The sequence below is a fragment of the Astatotilapia calliptera genome, chromosome 2 (assembly GCF_964374335.1).
Source record: "Astatotilapia calliptera chromosome 2, fAstCal68.1, whole genome shotgun sequence".
Classification (NCBI taxonomy): Eukaryota; Metazoa; Chordata; class Actinopteri; order Cichliformes; family Cichlidae; genus Astatotilapia; species Astatotilapia calliptera.
The window spans coordinates 29,449,286-29,469,876 of record NC_137423.1 but is presented as its reverse complement, the minus strand read 5'-3'; the positions used below and the strand labels follow the sequence as shown (position 1 = coordinate 29,469,876).

The 20,591-nt window shown below is 37.7% G+C and overlaps 1 protein-coding gene and 2 long non-coding RNA genes across 3 annotated transcripts; 1 reads left to right on the top strand and 2 right to left on the bottom strand.

The window, feature by feature from the left end:
- Window positions 1-1,500: 1,500 nt before the first annotated feature.
- On the bottom strand, window positions 1,501-3,991 carry LOC145431541 (uncharacterized). The gene is made up of 2 exons (XR_013911886.1): window positions 3,497-3,991; window positions 1,501-2,192 (listed from the first exon to the last, which is right to left on the bottom strand). It is a non-coding gene; the product is annotated as an uncharacterized LOC145431541 (long non-coding RNA).
- A 3,550-nt stretch (window positions 3,992-7,541) lies between these two features.
- Window positions 7,542-9,389, bottom strand: LOC145431540 (uncharacterized). The gene is made up of 2 exons (XR_013911885.1): window positions 9,311-9,389; window positions 7,542-9,208 (listed from the first exon to the last, which is right to left on the bottom strand). It is a non-coding gene; the product is annotated as an uncharacterized LOC145431540 (long non-coding RNA).
- A 2,813-nt stretch (window positions 9,390-12,202) lies between these two features.
- Window positions 12,203-15,474, top strand: LOC113036306 (pregnancy-specific glycoprotein 22-like). Its single transcript, XM_026192563.2, has 5 exons — window positions 12,203-12,367; window positions 12,760-13,080; window positions 13,377-13,697; window positions 14,227-14,547; window positions 14,740-15,474. The coding sequence occupies exons 1-5, from the start codon at window positions 12,319-12,321 to the stop codon at window positions 15,003-15,005; spliced, it is 1,278 nt and encodes a 425-aa protein (XP_026048348.1). The 5' UTR covers window positions 12,203-12,318; the 3' UTR covers window positions 15,006-15,474.
- The last annotated feature ends 5,117 nt before the right edge of the window (window positions 15,475-20,591 follow it).

The following is a 20,591-nucleotide window of genomic DNA, read 5'->3' as shown; positions in this document are numbered from 1 at the left end:
GTAGTGACCCTTACTGTTGTGGTTACAATGACAATCTTTTCTTTTATGTTAAAACCTAACATCTAACCTCAACACACTGAGCAGTACAACAATCATTAATGTCTGTAAATGTGTTTTGAGCAATTAAGCTCAGATGTATCAAATAAAATATTTATAGCTTAATTATACATTATAATGCCTGTCATGTCTGTGTTAAACTGGCATCAATTTGTTTGTAAACTTCTTTTTTTGGGTTATATCTATTTAAAAGAAAATATTACAGTCTCAGTGAAACTGCATTATTAGTTGGAGTATAAAATGACACGACTGGTTTTGGGAGTTTAAGTGTCACTAAATTGATACACAACTTCTCTCTCTACAGTTCTATTGTAGTTACATCCTGCCTCGTGTGAGTTTATGCATTCTTATCTGAATCTGATCAGTAACACCAAGCAATGGAAACCAATGAAAACTGAGTACAGTTTATTTGAAGCCGATCACTTACAGGAAACATGGTCATTCTAAACTGGGCCTATTTGCATCTTGGTAAAATAAAGGAGCTTATCTGAAAGTTGCCTGCTGAGTCCACAGAGGCTGAATAGTAAAGAAGAAGCATAGAAGCTATGTTTGGAGTGTAGGTGATGCTATAGGAGACTCTTAAGGTGAGCTGTGTTTACTTATTTATAACCTGCAGTCAGTGTGACAGAACAGTTACTGAATACATTTCGATATCCTGTGTTTTATACATAAACACAAAGCTGAGAACAAAAGTTGAAAACCAACTCAAAGCTACTTTAAAGTGATCACCTCAGTGATTCGTCTGTAAAAACGCGAAGAGGGTTTGCTGGTGAATCAGCCGGCCATTCCAAAAGTTAAACAATACTGCTTCACAGTTTCATGCTGTTGCAATGCTTTGCATCTCTTTTTTCTTTCTATATTGCTTATTTCCCTTCCTTTCATGCAAACCTAAGCACTCAAAAAGGCATCTCTCCCTCACAGCCTGTAAAGACTGCTAAGCAACAGCGCTCTCCCCCCAGGACACTTCTACACTATTTGTGAATTGTTGCCTGTGCTTTCTAGGAAGAAAACTCAAGACCATCGTAAACAAGAGATATTGTATGATAATCACCCTTTAAAAGTTTCGCTTTAGTGATACTGTCGCGGCCTTTTACGTTCCAAACACCAAAAAAGTCCAAGAAAAGGCCATGGGTGGCAACGGGAGGTTTGTTTTAGAACGCACTTCTGACTCCATTGTTTAAAAATCATATGCCGTTTATTTCGTGGAAAATTACAAACAGAAATCAGCCAAATAACTTCTTAAAACTTAAAATTAAATGAAAGTTAACTTAATTTGCTTTAACAACTTCAAAAGTGTTCCAAAAATCATTTTCTAACCCTCCCGTCTTCCCATCTGACATTTGGCAAACAAAAAACCTCTTTACCACACCCATCCAGGGTGCTCTTAATCTCTTGATTAATGGGAGGGTCCATAAGCTAATAAACCAATCACTTTCCAAAAGCTTCTCCAATAAAATTTATTACAAATTTACATAACAAAACCAGGTCAGTATATTCTTACACCTTTAAAGAAAAAACAAAAATGAATACAAATTGCATTTTATAAACATTCAACAAAAATGGCCACAACAGATACAGTGTTGTCTAGACTCAGTTTTGCAAGTACAATTAAAACAGGGAGAGGAAAATGAGAAGGAGAAGTAAGACAGTTTAGCTTATTTTATTCTTTTTACAAAAATACTGTGTCTACATCATCACCCATTTACTGTTTCAGTGTGAACTAAAGGTCCCAGCAGATTTATAGCCAGATTTGCTCATAATTTCATTTCATTTTTAAAGTGCATTTTTTTAAATTTACTTTTCAAGATTCAAACCAAAGCGTGGATGAATAAGGATCATGGAGCAGTTTCTAATCCTTTTGCTAGTAGTAGCAGGAACTCATGGTAAGATTGTCCTCAAAATGATGCCAAAAATGTACATTTGGAGTGTGAATAATTTAAACTCACAATCTTTTGAATGCATCTTTTCCAGCTTTCTTTCCAGTTGATGAGACTACATGTAATCTTACCAAGAACACATGTCCATGCTCTCCTCTTCTTAAAGGAACTGTGTATATCCAAGTGATGACTAATGCTAGTGGCCGTGAAATGAAGTTTTCGAAGGTACTTCCCAAGGGGAACATAACTGTGTTCAGTCTGAAGAAAGAAAAAATAACAACAACAGACAAGGAATTTAACAACAGACTACAGTTTATAATCGAGAACAGGACACTCAAGATCACAAACATGCGGAGGAATGATTCAGGTCAATATACTGTTGAGGTCTTTAATTCCAATGGAGTCCAAGAGAAAAAAATTAATTTCACCCTGGATGTTAAAGACAATGGCAAAGGTGAAGGCAAGTTATGTAAGTTACTTATGATTTTATAGCTTTAAAGTTATTGTAAAGTTTATCACAAATCATATAAACGCCATCTGAGCAGAACTGCAAAGCACAGTGTACATCACTTGTGCAACATATAACAGAATTTCAAAGGAAAAACAAATATCCACACTCAGACACAACTTTAATGTTTAAGGTTTCCAGATTCTTGAAGTGAATGAACAGAATGTGTGATATAACATCTGTGTATCTATTAGTATTACCAGTTATTTTAGTTACACATGGGCTGCTATTAATATTACTGATTTAATATTAAACTTTATGCTTTAAAGTCATACTGAAGCTTTCCACTTGGTCACCAATCATTATTAGCTGCACCAAATGAGAAAATTAAAGTGTCAAGCACAAGTATAATAGTAGATGTGGTTGTGATTGTGCTGCTTTCACACAAGTTTTCCATGCAGCTTTTTTTGGGTGTCTAACAGCTATCATCTCTGGTGTTGTTTGGTGAGGTATAACAATATAATGTACTTTTTTTTACATAGCACAATTCTTAAGTAGCTTCTGCACAGAAAGAATAAAAAAGATTCAAAAATAAGAACAAGCTTGAATGAGAAACGATGAAAGAAACAAAAAAAGTTCTGAAGACCTGTACTGAGGTCAGTTAATGGTATTTGTGTTTTAAAAAACTCCTGCCGGATGCATTATTGTTTAAAAAAACAATAATACCTCATTCTGAGATAACTTCAACATGAGTATGCGGTTAAATTAATTATAGCAATGAGAATTTTAGTTATCAAATTATATGGAAAAGTAAATCTAAAACTTTCCTTTGCTTAATCCTCTGTTTTTCCCATTTTGGAAAATCACTGAATTACTGATATTAATCCATTAAAAGGTTTTTTGTTTGTTTGTTTGTTTTTGTTTTTTTGTAGAAAGGCTACAGGCTATGTACAACATTTAACATTTTTTCTATTTTATGATGATGTGACTGTGAAGCTACAGTGACCGACAGCAACTACTACTTGGAGGGCATTGAACAATGAAAATTGTCAATGTTTTGATTGTGTTTATTTTGTTTATTTTTTTCTATTTATTTGCAGGTGTAGAAACTTACTGTGATGGCAGACAGGATGGAGCTCAGTGTTATGGAGCTTTGGGAGGAACTGTGGACATCCAGCTGATGGACAGCACCTCAAAAATAACAAGATACAAACTGTTAAAGAATTCATTAAAAATACTAGATGTCAGAAATAATAAGGTTATTTCTAATATAGTACAAGATAGATCAGTCATTCTCCCCTGTAATGGGACATTTAGGCTCAGTGACCTGAGCAGGAATGACAGTGGTAATTATACCCTTCAAACCTTTGATTCAGATGGAAGATCAACAGGCGAGCAGACTTTACAGTTGTTTATTCAAGGTAAATAATGAGAGTAAATTTTTCTCCGATTGGGAAATTATGACAATTTGTAGATAGAAATTTAACATTGTGAAATTCATTTTTCATTTGAGACTATAACGAATTAGATTTTGATGTAAAATCTAATCATATATTTTTTTTTACCTTTTGTATTCAAGGTAAACATTAATAGTAAATATTAAATGTTAAAATACTTTAATAATAAAAAATAATAACAACTATCCTATATGGGAAATCGACAACAATTACACACATACACACACACACACCTATATATATATATATATATATATATATTAGGGGTGCAACGATATTCGTATCGATATTGAACCGTTCGATACAGTGCTTTCGGTTCGGTACGCATATGTATCGAACAATACAACATTTGTAATTTATTTTATCAATTTTCCTTCTGACGATGCTGTCTGTGTTGAGCGCTCAGTGAATCTGTGTTCGACTACTCCGCCTAGGCTGCACTGTCGAGCGCAGATCCACTGAGCGCTCAACACAGACAGCATAGTCAGAAGGAAGAGCGCAGGGCAAGCTAGCGAGACAGAAGTTAAGCTCTCCTTGCAACAGGCAAATTGAACGTCATTCAGATCTGGCGTTTGGAATTATTTTGGTTTTCATGTGACGTATGACCCTGAAGGTAAGCGAGTCATGGACTAAAGTAAAACAGTATGTTGAATGTGCCATGCAATGCTCAATTACATTGGTGTGAACTAGTGTGTTAGCGCAGTTAGCTCGTTAACGTGTTGGCCGTCTAGCCCCATGCACGGAGTGATCGGCGGTAGCTCGTTAACGGAGATTTGCCGTGTTGTGGCGTTAAGGTCATTTCAACGAGATTAACCTGAAAGCACTAGCGGGAACACAACGAATATGACTGCACATTTACGCCGACATCATCGTAGTGCAAAGACAAGTGGAAGCAGACAAAAAAAAGCAAGCATGCTACTAACTTTAGCCGAGTCATTTAGACAGCTGTTAGCACATGATTCTCCTTATGCTGCTGAGAATATAGCCCAGAAGAAGCGGATAGTATAGCTTTTATTTTGGAAAGAGACATTTCTCTGTAATAAACTCTCTTTTCCAAAGATGAGTGATTCCTCAATCAGATACAGGGCTTGCAATATCGCTAGCCCGACGTCCCGGAGCTAGCGATTTTTTCAGTCGGGCTACCAAAATCTATCTCTTCCCTGCCCGTCGGGCTATTGTAGGAAAAATATATGTCAATGCTTCTGCATTCTTTCGGAAATGTAGCTGGGTAATTATGTCATTGGCATCGGTGAGCCACTGTCAATATGTGACATATTGAAATCGCGTTTGAATTTGCGCTTGTTTTTTTGCTTTCACTTTGCAATCGTGCGAACTGTGTATAGAGAGCGACAGCACTGATCTGTGAGTGATGATAATTTGTGCACCAATTCCTCTGACATCGTCTTATTAATCGTTAGCTTACTATGCAAACATGACAAGTGAAATCTCCCGCAGCAAGCTTAAACATGTGAGAGGTTGATCGCGCAGAGAATCGCTGAGCTTATGTGAGTGAGTGTGTAAAAGCATTTCAGTTCTGCTGAGCCAAATAAGACAGGTCAGGGTGAAGAAGTGACAGCCAAAGAAAAGCTTACCACAAAACGGAAAAGTTATGACAAATCAGACTATAAGGCAAAAAGAAAGTGCAGCTTCATGGTTTCATGGACAAAAGAATTTCTGTGGCTGCAATATGATGAGCTAAATAACCAGGGCTGCACATAAGTGGTCCGCAGGTGCGCATTCGCTGTCAAAATAAAAAACACGCACAAGGGTTAGGGTTAAATTTAAAAACTGTACTTTTGAGTTAAAATATATATTTATAATTTTAATAAACAAATTAAAAATGCATGAACATTTTTTTGTATCGAAAAAATATCGAACCGTGACACCAAAGTATCGAACCGAACCGTGAATTTTGTGTATCGTTGCACCCCTAATATATATATATATATATATATATATATATATATATATATATATATATATATATATATATAAACACACACATAAAATTTTTTTTGTAATTTATATATTTCACAAAATTTCATGTATTTTGTATTTTCCCTGTTCTTCATTGGACAATATAAATAATAATGCGCATCTTAAAATCAATAGTCATCTGTGTTTATTTGTCTCAGCTCCTGTGTCCTCTGTCCTGCTGGTCCCTGAGTGTCTGTCCCTGGGAGAGATGAGGGTGTCCTGCTTCTCTGAGGGAGGGGACAGTCCTCAGTACAGCTGGACTCTGGATGGACGCACACTGACAGATGCTGAGCTCCTTTCTGGAGATAATGAGAGTTACAAAATCATTCTGAAACAGCACGTCTCAGGACATCTGGTCTGCTCAGTCAGGAACAACGTCAGTAATGTCTTCAAAGAAGAGAAAATATCTATCTGTGGTGAGTGAACACATTATTAATAAAAGCTAAAAGCAATTTGTGTTTATTATGGGCACTGTAAGGTTTTCAGAAATCCTTCCATTGTTTGCTCATTTCTATTGTTTGCACATTAGTCAACAGGGCACAAATATCATATCCATCCATTCCCTTCTGCTTATCAGGGTGGTGGAGAGGGCTGGAGTCAATCTCAGCTATCTTAGGGCAAGAGGCAGGCTACACCTTTGACAGGTCCCCAGACTGATTTAGGGCTAACACAGAGAGACAGACAACCATTTCCACTTATACCTATGGGATATTTACAATAACCAGTTAACTTAACCCAACTAATATCATGAAATCAAAATGTCAGCAATGATGACTGGTACTTTAGCAAATAAAAATGGAGTTTTATGAAGTGGATTCATTGATGTTTATTTTCTTTGTTGTTTTCTTCATTTGTTGACTTATTTGTTTTTATGTCATTTATTTTTGCAGCAGTAATTTTGCTATTGATGGTTGGTGTCCTCTCAGCACTGGTGATTTTCTTAGTTGTGGGTATAGCAGTCATTTGTTTTCAGAAGAAAAAACAAAACAACATATCTGCAAGACAAGAAGGTACAAAACTTTCGTTGTGCTCACTGCACTCTGGTTGTTTATTGCTCTTTTTATAAATTGATAATACATTTAAATATATAAAGAATAAAATTTGCTCTTGCTTTTTTTTAAAAAAAACCAAACAAACAACCGTTTTACTTTCTTAAATATTGATAAGGAATGTCTTGATGCATGCTCAGTTATTCAGTTAAGTAAATCCCAAGAGTTTGATTCTGATCATGTTGATAAAGAAGTCATGTGAACTCACAAAAAAGACAATTTTAAATCAGTTTGTGTGATTTTTGCTCAGAATCTGAAATGACATTAAAACATGTTTATCATTTTCTGTTTCTTTTTAACTCCTGTCAATCTGCATAAGTCAAACTATTGTATTAATGACTTACTGAGTTTTATTTTATCTTCTTGTTACTCTGCAGAGGAAGAAGATGACCAAGTGGAGGAAAGAGCAGTAGTGAAGGTGGAGGTACAATACGCCCAAGTCAAGAATAAAAAGCTATGTAGGCAGATGAAACCGACAGGAGGTGATTGCTTGTATGCAAAGGTCCATAAAGGTAATTTAAGTGATTGCTGAGTTTAGGTGGGCTGCAACACTGAAAGCCCATGGAGGGAGAAGGTGATGGAAAGATACCTAAAGGTTTTTCATTTAATGTGATTTCACATCAGACTAATCATCAAAGCTCATTAATATTGATTTTCATTACTTCGAGTTCCAAATTACGACAGGGCATCAATGCATCCAGTCTTAGATTCTTAGATTCTCTCTATATTTAATTACAGAAGCACTGTATGTGTTTTCTGCATTTGTATTTTGTTGAAGGTCTGATGGAACAAAGATTGTGATTGTAATAAGGGAATTTCTTTTAATTTGAAATTGACTAGTTTTTGACTTTGTAATTGTGGAAATTAATCATCAGATTAAACTGTTGCATGACTGCAGTGCAACCAGTACTCTGGGCAGTGATAAAACATCCAAATTCCAGCTTCTCTTATAGAATTATTATTTTTAAAGAATAATTAAACACATTGTGTTATTTGGTGTCATCACTACTAAGCAGTACTGGCAGTATAACAAACACACATTCTTTATACATTTAAACACAAATCAGATCAGATTTCTTTATATGCCACCAAATCATAACATCTCATGAAACATCACACAGTAAAACCTTAGAGTATTGTAGATTTGTGCACTGCTAAACTACTTTTTATAGTGATTAAAATAAGCATCAGTTTTGGATCTATGGGCACATGCGCAACACAGTGGAAGCCTTTTTTCACTTACAACAACCTATAAATGCTTTGAATATGTTTATACTGGACAGTAAATTGACAATAAGCTTCAGCACGAATATCAAAGAGATCTTCAGCGTCAAGATAACATTTAATCAGCTCAACTATGCTTTTATAATTATGTTCTTGCTTTTTTATTCAATGTCAATATTAGATAAACAACAAAATGCACATGTAGAGATAAATTTGGAGACAGTGACATTATTCTTTTTTGTTTAAGATTGTATTATTGTGCATTTGGTAATTTACAGAAATATTTAGATATACTGAAATGCACGTCTAACATAAACTTTGAGATGGTTGAATGATGTTGATAATTATTGTGTTACTGATGTCTTTGGAGTCTGTTTCACATCCACATCCTATCAGCATTACTGATGAACAAAGCTCTAAAGTTATTAAATATTTAATATTTTAATCTCGTTGACTTTTTGTGTCATTTATAAAATAAAAAAAACAAAAACAAAAAACAAAGGTTTCAGTGAGCTATCCTTATAATTACAGATCATACATCTCTTTCAATAATCTTTGGCTCCAAAGGCTAATAACTACTTTGTGTTGACCATTAAGGATTATTAAAGTAAGCATGATAGTCAGTGGTGAATATATTCTCCAAGCCTACTATTGATACTGATAGTAAAGCAGACAGTCTCATTATTGACAAAATTAATTGTGTTACAGTATCTGTGAAAAATGCGCAGAAAAGTGCACATTGTTTTTTGCATTTGCAGCCTGATATTCCAGGATCATACATTACGTGATAAAAAACCTAGCTGGATCTTTTATGTTGGAAACAGTTACACAGACTTTGAAGGCTACTACTTTTGTGTGCATTTTCTGTTTCACACAGTTTAGTTTTACTTATATCAGCTTTTTGTTAGATTTAAGCACTAAAACCTTAAGATTAAATCTGTCCTATTAATAACCCTTTACCTTAAAAAAACAATGGAGGTGTGCCGAAGCAGCTATGTATCTACAGCTTTTTAATAATACTTACTTTTAAACTGTTACCAAATTCTACACTTGAATAGAGAGAAACAGCTTTAATCTGAAAACAGTCATCATCCCAGTCTGTGCTCCTGATAACACTGTCTGTTGTGTACAGAGAAGTGAAGCAACATAAGAGGTCAGGTAAAACTCAACACGCCAGCTCATCATGTATTTAAAGGGTTAGTTGTATTGGCAATTACAGACCATGTTTGTGTTTCAATCCGATCCTATTATGAAAAAATGGATACAGGAGGCCAACTCAAGGGGTTCAGCACAGCAGGATAGATGCAACAGAGCAAGGGAGAAACTGCGAAATGGAGATCAATGATATCTGGGACCTGGAAAGCATGGCAGGGAGATCATGAAGTTGTTTTGTTTTTTTTGGTACCAGTGTTGGTTATGGAAAAGGAAAAGTAACAGGTGAGTACATGTGAGAGAGTATACCCCTATAATACTGCTGTAATGATTTCTAAAGCAGTAAGACTGTTATGGACATGAATGCAACATACCGTTGGACCGCTAATTATAGGGAAGGGTCAAAATATAACCAACGCTCTTCATGCTAAAAGCTGCATCTGCACCTGTGGTTTGTGTAGTGACCCTTGCTGCTGCTTCATTTCCTTGTGGTTACAGTGACAAATGTTTCTTTTATGTTGAAACATGTAACCTCAACAAATTGGACTTTTAAAACTCACTGAGCAACACAACAATCATTAATGTCTGTAAATGTGTTTTGAGCAAGTAATATGTTATTTAAATGTCTCAAATAAAATATTTATAGCTTAATTATAAATTATAATGACTGTCATGTCTGTGTTAAATTGGAATCAAATTTTTCATTAACTTCTTTTTTTTTTTTGGTTAATTTTATTCAAATGTAAAAATTAAAGTCCATTAATTAGTTGGACAATAAAATGACATGACTTGGTTTGGAATTTTAGTGTCACTAAATTGATAAACAACTTCTCTCTCTTCTCTCTCTGCAGTTCTATTATAGCTACATCCTGCCTATTGTGATCAATGGAAACCAATGACAACTGTGTTCAGTAGTTAAGATTAAAAAACTGTGAAGCAGTCGCATCCTGGATGGTCTGTATTTACCACAGGAAACATGGTCAGTGAAGGCTGGGCCTGTTTGTATTTTGGTAAAGTATAGGACGTTGTCTGAAAGTTGCCAGCTGAGTCAAAAGAGGCTGAATAGTAAAGAAGCACAGAAGCTATGTTTGGATTGTAGGTGATGCTATAGGAGACTCTTAAGGTGTATAATTATTTAAAACCTGCATCAGGTGTGGCATTAGGTACAGTTACTGAATACATTTCGAAACCTGGTGTTTTATACATAAACACAAAGCTGAGAACAAAAGCAAAGTTGAAAACCAACTCAAAGACACTTTAAAGTGATCACCTCAGTGATTCGTCTGTAAAAACATGAACAGGGTTAGCTGGTGAATCAGTGCTTCAAACACACGTCCGCATCACTGCAGCCGCTGCACTAATCCGTCTGTTGATCTCCGGCTCCCTTCCCCCATCACTCGCGAACAAGACCCCGAGACCATGGAAAAAGACTTTCGGACTGCCTCGAAGAGATTCTGGCAAACCGTCAGGCGTCTCAGGAGTGGAAAGCGGTGCTCTACCTGCACTGTGTATAGTGCTGGCGGAGCGCTGCTGACTTCAACTGAGAAAATTGTCAGGCGGTGGAAGGAATACTTCGAGGACCTCCTTAATGCCACTGACACGTCTTCCGAGGAGGAAGCAGAGTCTGGGGATGAGGGGAATGACCCGCCAATTTCCGGAGGCGAGGTCACTGAGGCAGTTAAACAACTCCTTGGTGGCAGAGCCCCTGGTGTTGATGAGGTCCACCCCGAGTTCCTGAAGGCTCTGGACGTTGTAGGGCTGTCCTGGTTGACATACCTCTACAATGTTGCGTGGAGATCAGGGGCAGTACCCCTGGACTGGCAGACCGGGGTGGTGGTCCACATCTTTAAGAAGGGGGACCGGAGGGTGTGTTCCAACTACAAGGGGATCATACTCCTCAGCCTCCCTGGGAAAGTCTATGCCAGGGTGCTGGAAAGGAGAGTTCGTCCGCTAGTCGAACCTCGGATACAGGAGGAACAACGCGGTTTTCGTCCTGGTCGCGGAACACTGGACCAGCTCTTTATCCTCTCAAGGATACTTGAGGGTGCATGGGAGTTTGCCCAACCAGTCTACATGTGTTTTGTGGACTTGGAGAAGGCATTCGACCGTGTCCCTCGGGGTGTCCTGTGGGAGGTGCTGCGGGAGTATGGGGTGTCTGGCCCGTTGCTACGGGCCATTCGATCCCTATACAACCGTTGCAAGAGCTTGGTTCACGTTGCCGGCAATAAGTCGGACTCGTTCCCGGTGGGTGATGGGCTCTGCCAGGGCTGCCCTTTGTCACCGATTCTGTTCATAATTTTTATCGACAGGATTTCTAGGCGCAGCCAAGTGGCAGAGGGTTTTCACTTCGGTGGCCTCAGAATCTCATCTCTGCTTTTCGCAGATGATGTGGTTCTGTTGGCTTCATCGGGTGAGGGCCTCCAGCTCGCAGTGGAACAGTTCGCAGCCGAGTATGAAGCAGCGGGAATGAGGATCAGCACCTCTAAATCTGAGGCCATGGTTCTCAGCCGGAAAAGGGTGGAGTGCCCACTCCAGGTCAGGGATGAGTTCCTGCCCCAAGTGGAGGAGTTCAGTGTTTAAACCTTGAGTGATGCCCTATCAATTAGTGAATATTGTGTACAATACTGTGCATGGATAGTTAATGTCCAACATGCTATCTGACAAGACCTGTTTGGAATACATAAATGATGTGGATGAGTGAGTGACTACTTTCGGTAATATACACAATGTTGCAGAAAATAAACATTATCTCAAACATTTTTAGGCAGAAAAAAATTATACTTAAAAAAATTGAAAATGGTCAGACCTGAATACCATGAAAGGGTTCATTTCACTGCTCACACATGTATTCAATTTATATTCGACCACTAGATGTTGCTTTTGAAGACCCTTTTTTTTTGACAGTTTTTTTTCTTTTCTTGATAGCAAAATGGGGATCAAATATGATGTCACTTCCTTTCATCCTCTCAGCGTGTGAAAAGTGAAGTACCAGCTGACAGCAGCGTGTAGCACACACACTTCTGTTATTGAAGGAAAAGTTGCTGACTGGATCATAAGGGGCTGTACAGTGAGCAGACATGGAAGCTGTCATTGGACTGTTGTTTATGTTACTCGGTGTCTCTTATGGTGAGCTACTAAACTTTTTGTTCTTCTTCATTAATGCTTAATTTTATAATAAAAAAAGAGGTTTTGCTGCCACGTGATCTGGCACCATCAATAAAATTAAGCTGAATTCACCAAAAGATTTGTTGAACTGCAGTTTATGAGTTTTATTTTAACACTTTAAATGATTTTTACTTCCTTTACTTATATTTCCTTAAAGATTAACGACACATTCTGAGATCATTTTAATGTGAAAATGCGTAAATATAGCTATGACATATAAACTCATTAAATAACATGTAACCTTATTTTCAGAGTCCTTCGGGGTTTACATTTTGACTAAATTAAATTCAGACACTGATTTTATCATCTGGGTTTGATTTTGACTTTGTTCATTTGTTCACTTTTTTTTGCAGGTGTGATCACTCATTGTGATGGCAGACAGGATGGAGCTCAGTGTTATGTAACTTTGGGAGGAACTGTGGACATCCAGTTGATCAATAGCACCTCTGAAATACCTAGATACCAGTTGTTAAAGGATTCATTAAAAATACTAGCAGGGAGAAATAATACAGTTATGTCTAATGCCATAGAGCATAGGTCTCTCATTTTTCCTAGTAATGGAACATTTAGGATCAATGACCTGAGTAGGAATGACATTGGTAAATATACCCTTTTAACCTTTGATTCAGATGGAAGAAAATCAGGCGAGCGGACTCTATATTTGTTTACTCAAGGTAATCTTTTTTTGGTTAATAAAGCTGCTACTTTATATAAATATAAGATTTTTTGGTAATCTTTATATCTATATATATATATATATATAGCATTTTCTGCTTTCTCTGTTCTTTTTTAGAGACTATCAAAATGAATTTGAACAAAACAATAGCAAATACATTTTTATCTTATTTTATATTTAATTTTTTTTTAACTATTTAACTAATATGGAGCTGAAAAATACAGCTATGAGAGGTGAACTTGTTAAATAATAAGTAAAAGAATAAATTGTTTACTTTTTTGTTTTCCTTTACAGGTGTGGAAACTTACTGTGATGGCAGACAGGATGGAGCTCAGTGTTATGGAGCTTTGGGAGGAACTGTGAACATTCAGCTGATGGACAGCACCTCAGAAATACCTAGATACCAGTTGTTAAAGGATTCATTAAAAATACTAGATGTGAGAGGGGATAAGGTTATTTCTAATACCATTGCACATAGATATCTCATTTTTCCCAGCAATGGGACATTTAGGATCAATGGCCTGAGCAGGACTGACATTGGTAAATATACCCTTGAAACCTTTGATTCAGATGGCAGGACATCAGATGTTTGGACTCTACATTTGTTTATTCAAGGTAACATTTTCCCTGTTGGGAAGTGATGCTGCTACTTTACATACATTTGATAAGATTTGCAGCATTTTTGCACAACTATCCCCTGTTTCAGGAGTACTCAAACCTTTTCTTTGTGGGTTAAAATTTCCTCCATTTTCACTTCCTGCATTCATTTTCAATGAATAACTGCCACATGAGAGCAGCTTCCGAAAGTCAGTTTTTTAGACCCTAAGAACAGCAAAAAAATTGAGGTTTTGCATAACAGTTAGATACATATTCTGTTTTTGATTGCCAGCAGGCCTGAGTAAACAACAAACTACTACTAAAACAAAACGACAGTAGCCACAAAACCACTATTTCTGCTGATGGAATTCAGTCATTAATTTGTGCCCACCTGTGGGAACCATATGAAAATAATCATAAATAATCATGAAGCTTACAAATTTCTGTTCATTGTAAACATTTGCATATGCTACTGCAGTCTTTCTGGTAGTAACTTAACACTCAAAAGTTTGACAGTTTTGCTTTTTGTCTAATTTTTTATTTGCAGGTGTGGAAACTTACTGTGATGGCAGACAGGATGGAGCTCAGTGTTATGGAGCTTTGGGAGGAACCGTGGACATCCAGCTAGTGAACAGCACATCTGAAATACCTAGATACTACTTGTTAAAGGATTCATTAAAGATACTAGATGTGAGAGGGAATAAGGCTATTTATAATACCATAGCACACAAATCTCTAATCTTACCCAGTAATGGAACATTTAGAATCAGTGATCTAAGCAGGACAGACAGTGGTAATTATAGCCTTATAACCTTTGATTCAGAGGGTAGATCATCAGGCGAGCAGACTTTACAGTTGCTTATTCAAGGTAATTCCTTTTCTTCTCAATAAAGCTATTAATAGATATAAATTTAACAATGTTTTGCTGATCTATACAATAAATATAAAAAATGTTCAGATGCATGTATTTTATGCTTTCCCTGTTCTTCATTTGAGACTGTAAAGAATTTTCACAATTCTAGTTTTTAAATCTAAACTCATCTGTGTGTGTTTCTCTCAGCTCCTGTGTCCTCTGTCCTGCTGGTCTCTCAGTGTCTGTCCCAGGGACAGATGAGGGTGTCCTGCTCCTCTGAGGGAGGGGACAGTCCTCAGTACAGCTGGACTCTGGATGGACGCACACTGACAGATGCTGAGCTCCTTCCTGGAAACAATGAGACTAACATCATCACTTTGAAACATTACATCTCAGGACATCTGGTCTGCTCAGTCAAGAACAATGTCAATAGTGTCTCCAAAGAACAGGAGATATCTACCTGTGTTGAGTGAGAACATTGTAAGCAGTATCCAATAATGAATCAGCAATTCAGTCACTGTAGTTTCACAGCAATCCAGGTCATGTTAGTCTTGAGAGCTAGAGATACTTGTACTTCACTCTGCCACACAAGGTGCCCAAGTGCTACAGCCTGTATTAACAATAAGTAAAAGGACTGTTCTGCTCCAAAACTGTTGCTAATTTTGACCTCACGTGTGAGACGACTCGTAGACATTGTGAGATATTGCTTGTGCCTTGTGCAGAGTGTCCTACCTCAGCAGAAGGTGATATTATCATTATTCATGCCAGTATTTATAACTTTACTAATTATAGAATTATCTGTTTGTGTCTCAGAAAATCACACACAAATTATCACATACATTCACTTCTATCTGCAAAAAATTCAAATTAAGGCTGGCAAGAAACAGAGACATGATGCTGTTCATTTTGTCTGTATGAATTTATTAAAGACAGTTAATTGAACTCCTGGATTACTTCAGTCTTTCTGACAGTAGATTTAGGCCAGACTTGTATACCACCAGCATTTCAACATATCTTTCACATGTAGCATTTCTCACACCTGGGACTTTATATGAGTCAATTAGCCACAGAAAACATTTGGAAGCACTGCTGCTTCTTTAAAGATCAAAATACCTCTTAACTAAATTTTCTGAGCACATTCCTACTAGACCTCACATCATTGGAAGGAAATCTTTGGGCAATACCTACTTTTGAGTGTACTCAAACTTTTTGGTTTCAGTTTGAATCAACACACTATTTTGATTCCTCCATCAGAAGATTGTGGCTGTGGATAATACATGGATGTTCAACATCGTCTGCACCACTAGAAACTAAACATACGTATCTCATATAGTTCCATTAATGAATAACGTTAAACAAACCTTAAACCCTGGGTCAAAGATCCAGGACCATACCAGGCATTTTCCAGGTGGGCCGATGCACTTGTGGGCTGATGGGTGAATAATTTTTTCTCTGCGTTGATGTAATTATACAGGCTACAGCTGTCATTAAGGGCTGCTGTGCATTATTTTCATGAGCAAATGCAATACCCAATCAAATATCCTAATGCAACCAGTCCCTTCCATGTGCATTCATGCACTATGCTGAACACAGTTTAGTGTGGTAGGAGTAGAGAGTAAAGATGGATAAAAAAAAAAGCGAAAAAGTGGAGCTGAAAAGCTAAGAAACAAAGAGAAAAAAATAGAAATAAATGCATCAAAAGGTGTCAAATTAACCAACATGCTAGCTATCGTGGCTACAGCAGCTGCTGCACCATTAACAGCTGTGTCAGCAAACCTGTGCAGTCACAGGAAGCTGTTGTTGCTAGCATGGGCAACTACAAGTACAATGAAAGACAGTTTGGCATCTCTCCATTGGCAGTATGTAGATTTTTACATTAAAATTGCTTTTATCTTTTATTTTAAAGTTACAGAGATATGTACAGTTGTATAAAAGTTATATATTCTGTAAGGTGCAATATAAGCAGCAATTTAATCATATATATATACAGGGAGTGCAGAATTATTAGGCAAGTTGTATTTTTGAGGAATGATTTTATTATTGAACAACAACCATGTTCTCAATGAACCCAAAAAACTCGTTAATATCAAAGCTGAATGTTTTTGGAAGTAGTTTTTCGTTTGTTTTTAGTTTTAGCTATTTTAGGGGGATATCTGTGTGTGCAGGTGACTATTACTGTGCATAATTATTAGGCAACTTAACAAAAACAAATATATACCCGTTTCAATTATTTATTTTTACCAGTGAAACCAATATAACATCTCCACATTCACAAATATACATTTCTGACATTCAAAAACAAAACAAAAACAAATCAGCGACCAATATAGCCACCTTTCTTTGCAAGGACACTCAAAAGCCTGCCATCCATGGATTCTGTCAGTGTTTTGATCTGTTCACCATCAACATTGCGTGCAGCAGCATCCACAGCCTCCCAGACACTGTTCAGAGAGGTGTACTGTTTTCCCTCCTTGTAAATCTCACATTTGATGATGGACCACAGGTTCTCAATGGGGTTCAGATCAGGTGAACAAGGTGGCCATGTCATTAGTTTTTCTTCTTTTATACCCTTTCTTGCCAGCCACGCTGTGGAGTACTTGGATGCGTGTGATGGAGCATTGTCCTGCATGAAAATCATGTTTTTCTTGAAGGATGCAGACTTCTTCCTGTACCACTGCTTGAAGAAGGTGTCTTCCAGAAACTGGCAGTAGGACTGGGAGTTGAGCTTGACTCCATCCTCAACCCGAAAAGGCCCCACAAGCTCATCTTTGATGATACCAGCCCAAACCAGTGCTCCACCTCCACCTTGCTGGCGTCTGAGTCGGACTGGAGCTCTCTGCCCTTTACCAATCCAGCCACGGGCCCATCCATCTGGCCCATCAAGACTCACTCTCATTTCATCAGTCCATAAAACCTTAGAAAAATCAGTCTTGAGATATTTCTTGGCCCAGTCTTGACGTTTCAGCTTGTGTGTCTTGTTCAGTGGTGGTCGTCTTTCAGCCTTTCTTACCTTGGCCATGTCTCTGAGTATTGCACACCTTGTGCTTTTGGGCACTCCAGTGATGTTGCAGCTCTGAAATATGGCCAAACTGGTGGCAAGTGGCATCTTGGCAGCTGCACGCTTGACTTTTCTCAGTTCATGGGCAGTTATTTTGCGCCTTGGTTTTTCCACACGCTTCTTGCGACCCTGTTGACTATTTTGAATGAAACGCTTGATTGTTCGATGATCACGCTTCAGAAGCTTTGCAATTTTGAGACTACTGCATCCCTCTGCAAGATATCACACTATTTTTGATTTTTCTGAGCCTGTCAAGTCCTTCTTTTGACCCATTTTGCCAAAGGAAAGGACGTTGCCTAATAATTATGCACACCTGATATAGAGTGTTGATGTCATTAGACCACACCCCTTCTCATTACAGAGATGCACATCACCTAATATGCTTAATTGGTAGTAGGCTTTCGAGCCTATACAGCTTGGAGTAAGACAACATGCATGAAGAGGATGATGTGGACAAAATACTCATTTGCCTAATAATTCTCCACTCCCTGTAGAGGATATATATATATTAGGGGTGCAACAATACTCGTATTGGTATTCGATACAGTGCTTTCGGTTCGGTACGCATATGTACGCATATATCGAACAATACAAAATTTTTATTTTATTTTATTAACTTTTCTTCTGAAGATGCTGTCTGTGTTGAGAGCTCAGTGGATCTGTGTTCGACTTCTCCGCCTAGGCTGCACCGTTGAGCGCAGATCCACTGAGTGCAGCACAAGCTAGCGAGACAGAAGTTTAGCTCATTGCAACATGGCAACTGCCTCAACGCTACCCAAAATTGAACCTCCCCCACCCTCATTCAGATCTGGTGTTTGGAACTATTTTGGTTTTCATGTGAAGCAAGACCCTGATGGTAAGCGCGTCATGGACAAAAGTAAAACAGTATGTCGGATGTGCCACACAATACTCAATTACATTTGTGGGAACTAGTGCGTTAGCGCAGTTAGCTCATTAACGTGTTGACGCCGTCCAGCCCCACACGCGGGGCAACTCGTTAACGGAGATTTGCGGCGTTATGGCGTTAATGTCATTTTAACGAGATTAACGCTGACAGCACTAGTGGGAACACAACGAATATGACTGCACGTTAACGCCGACATCATCCTAGTGCAAAGACAAGTGGAAGCAGACAAAAACAACAAGCACGCATGCAACAAGCTTTACCCGAGTCATTTAGACAGCCGTTAGCTTATGATTCTCCTTATGGGGACCTGATATGTTTAATATGCTGCTGAAAGTATACCCCAGAAGAAGCGTATAGTATAGCTTTTATTTTGCAAAGAGCCATTTCTCTGTAATAGACTCTATTTTCCAAAGATGAGTGATTCCTCAATCAGATAGTGTTGGGGGAAAACTCTGTAAAAGACCCAGGAGAAATAAAGACACAATGAGACAAAGTTACTTTCTTTATCAAACGTGTACACGGGTGAGCTGCTAAGAACAACTCACACCATGCACAGTGGCTTGGTAATTTTTATAGGAAAGACAGTGAGAACAGGATAAGAAAATACAAAACAAATAAAATAAACAACTCCATATGTGACGCTAGTCTCGTCAGCAGAGAGCTGGGAGAAGGCTGTGAGAGATAAAACAATCTAAAACAATATGTCCCAGAAACAAGATGTCTTTGCTGGGAAAGTCTAAAAAGATCATTCCAAACTAATCTAACCATAGGCAAAGGGCAGACAAAAGGCATCTTTGTACATTTAAAAGAAGGTAAAGAAACATAGAATCATTTTTCCTGTAACATTCCCCCCTGTTTAACTTATTTTAAATGTATACAACAATTGTCTATGAAAATTATTTATTAAGTATGTTAGGCAATTTTTAATTTCCAAAATCTTCAAAATGTCATCATAGCAGAAATGGCAGTCATTTGGTCTAAAGAATAAAACAAAAGAAAATAATAAAAAGAAAAACATAGTAAATGAAAATCATAGTAAATGAAATAACAAGTGGAATAAACAAGAAAAAATAATAAAACTAAAACTACAAAAAATAAAAGGATGAAAACTAAAATGAAAACTTCAAAAAATACAAGGATGAAAACCTTATATTTAAAATGATGCAAACCTTAAATTGAAAACTTTATATGTAAAATAATGAAAACTTCATATTTAAAATGAAAACTTTATGTTTAAAACTGAAGACTTCAAAAAAATAAGAGTATGAAAACGTTATAAAAATGAAAAACTTTATGTTTTAAAGGCAAGACTTCAAAAAAAATAAAAGCATGAAAACTTGCATAACCTACTAATGTTTTAATCAGTGCATGATCACTTGACAAGTCATTTTTAATCACCACGTCATTTATTAGCAGCTAGTACAAGTTCTCCTCTAACAGAATTGCAACGGGATGTTGTTCTTCTTCAGGCACGGCAACATAAGCAGTCATTGTAGTTGTTATCATCTTTGAAATCATTACTCTTAGGCATGGCAACACACACAACACTAATATGAGCAGTGCTATCATGATGAGACCTAGAAGGAAAAATGGCTTTGCTACAGCAGCCAGCCATGAACCGCTGAACAGCCAGTCAAGCCAGCCTTGTGCTGTAGCTGCTCCAGGTGTGTGGTCAGTGACATATTTTTGCAGAGCGGTCAAATTCTGCAAAGCTTCATAAATGTCTCCTCCAGTTTCGTATCCATCAGGGATAAAAGTGCAACATGTTTCCCCGATCAGCTTGCAAACTCCTCCTTGTGATGCTGTTAGCAGGTCTAGTGTCAGTCTGTTCTGCAGCACCATCGTTCTGATGGCCTGCTGTTCTCCTGCTAAGGCAGTTCCCAGGGTCTTAGTCAAGTTGATGTGTCGTAGCAGAGCATATCGGTTGATCTCCACGTGATCCCGCACCTCGGCAACTCCAATGCCGGGGATCAAGCTCTGTAAGAATTTCACTCCTCCTCCCCAGATGCGAAACTCTCCCGGCACTCCAGTGTCCACGGTAATGCCGAAAGAATTGGGGGAGGCGATGTCCACTTCACGTCTCTGCCGGCTGCT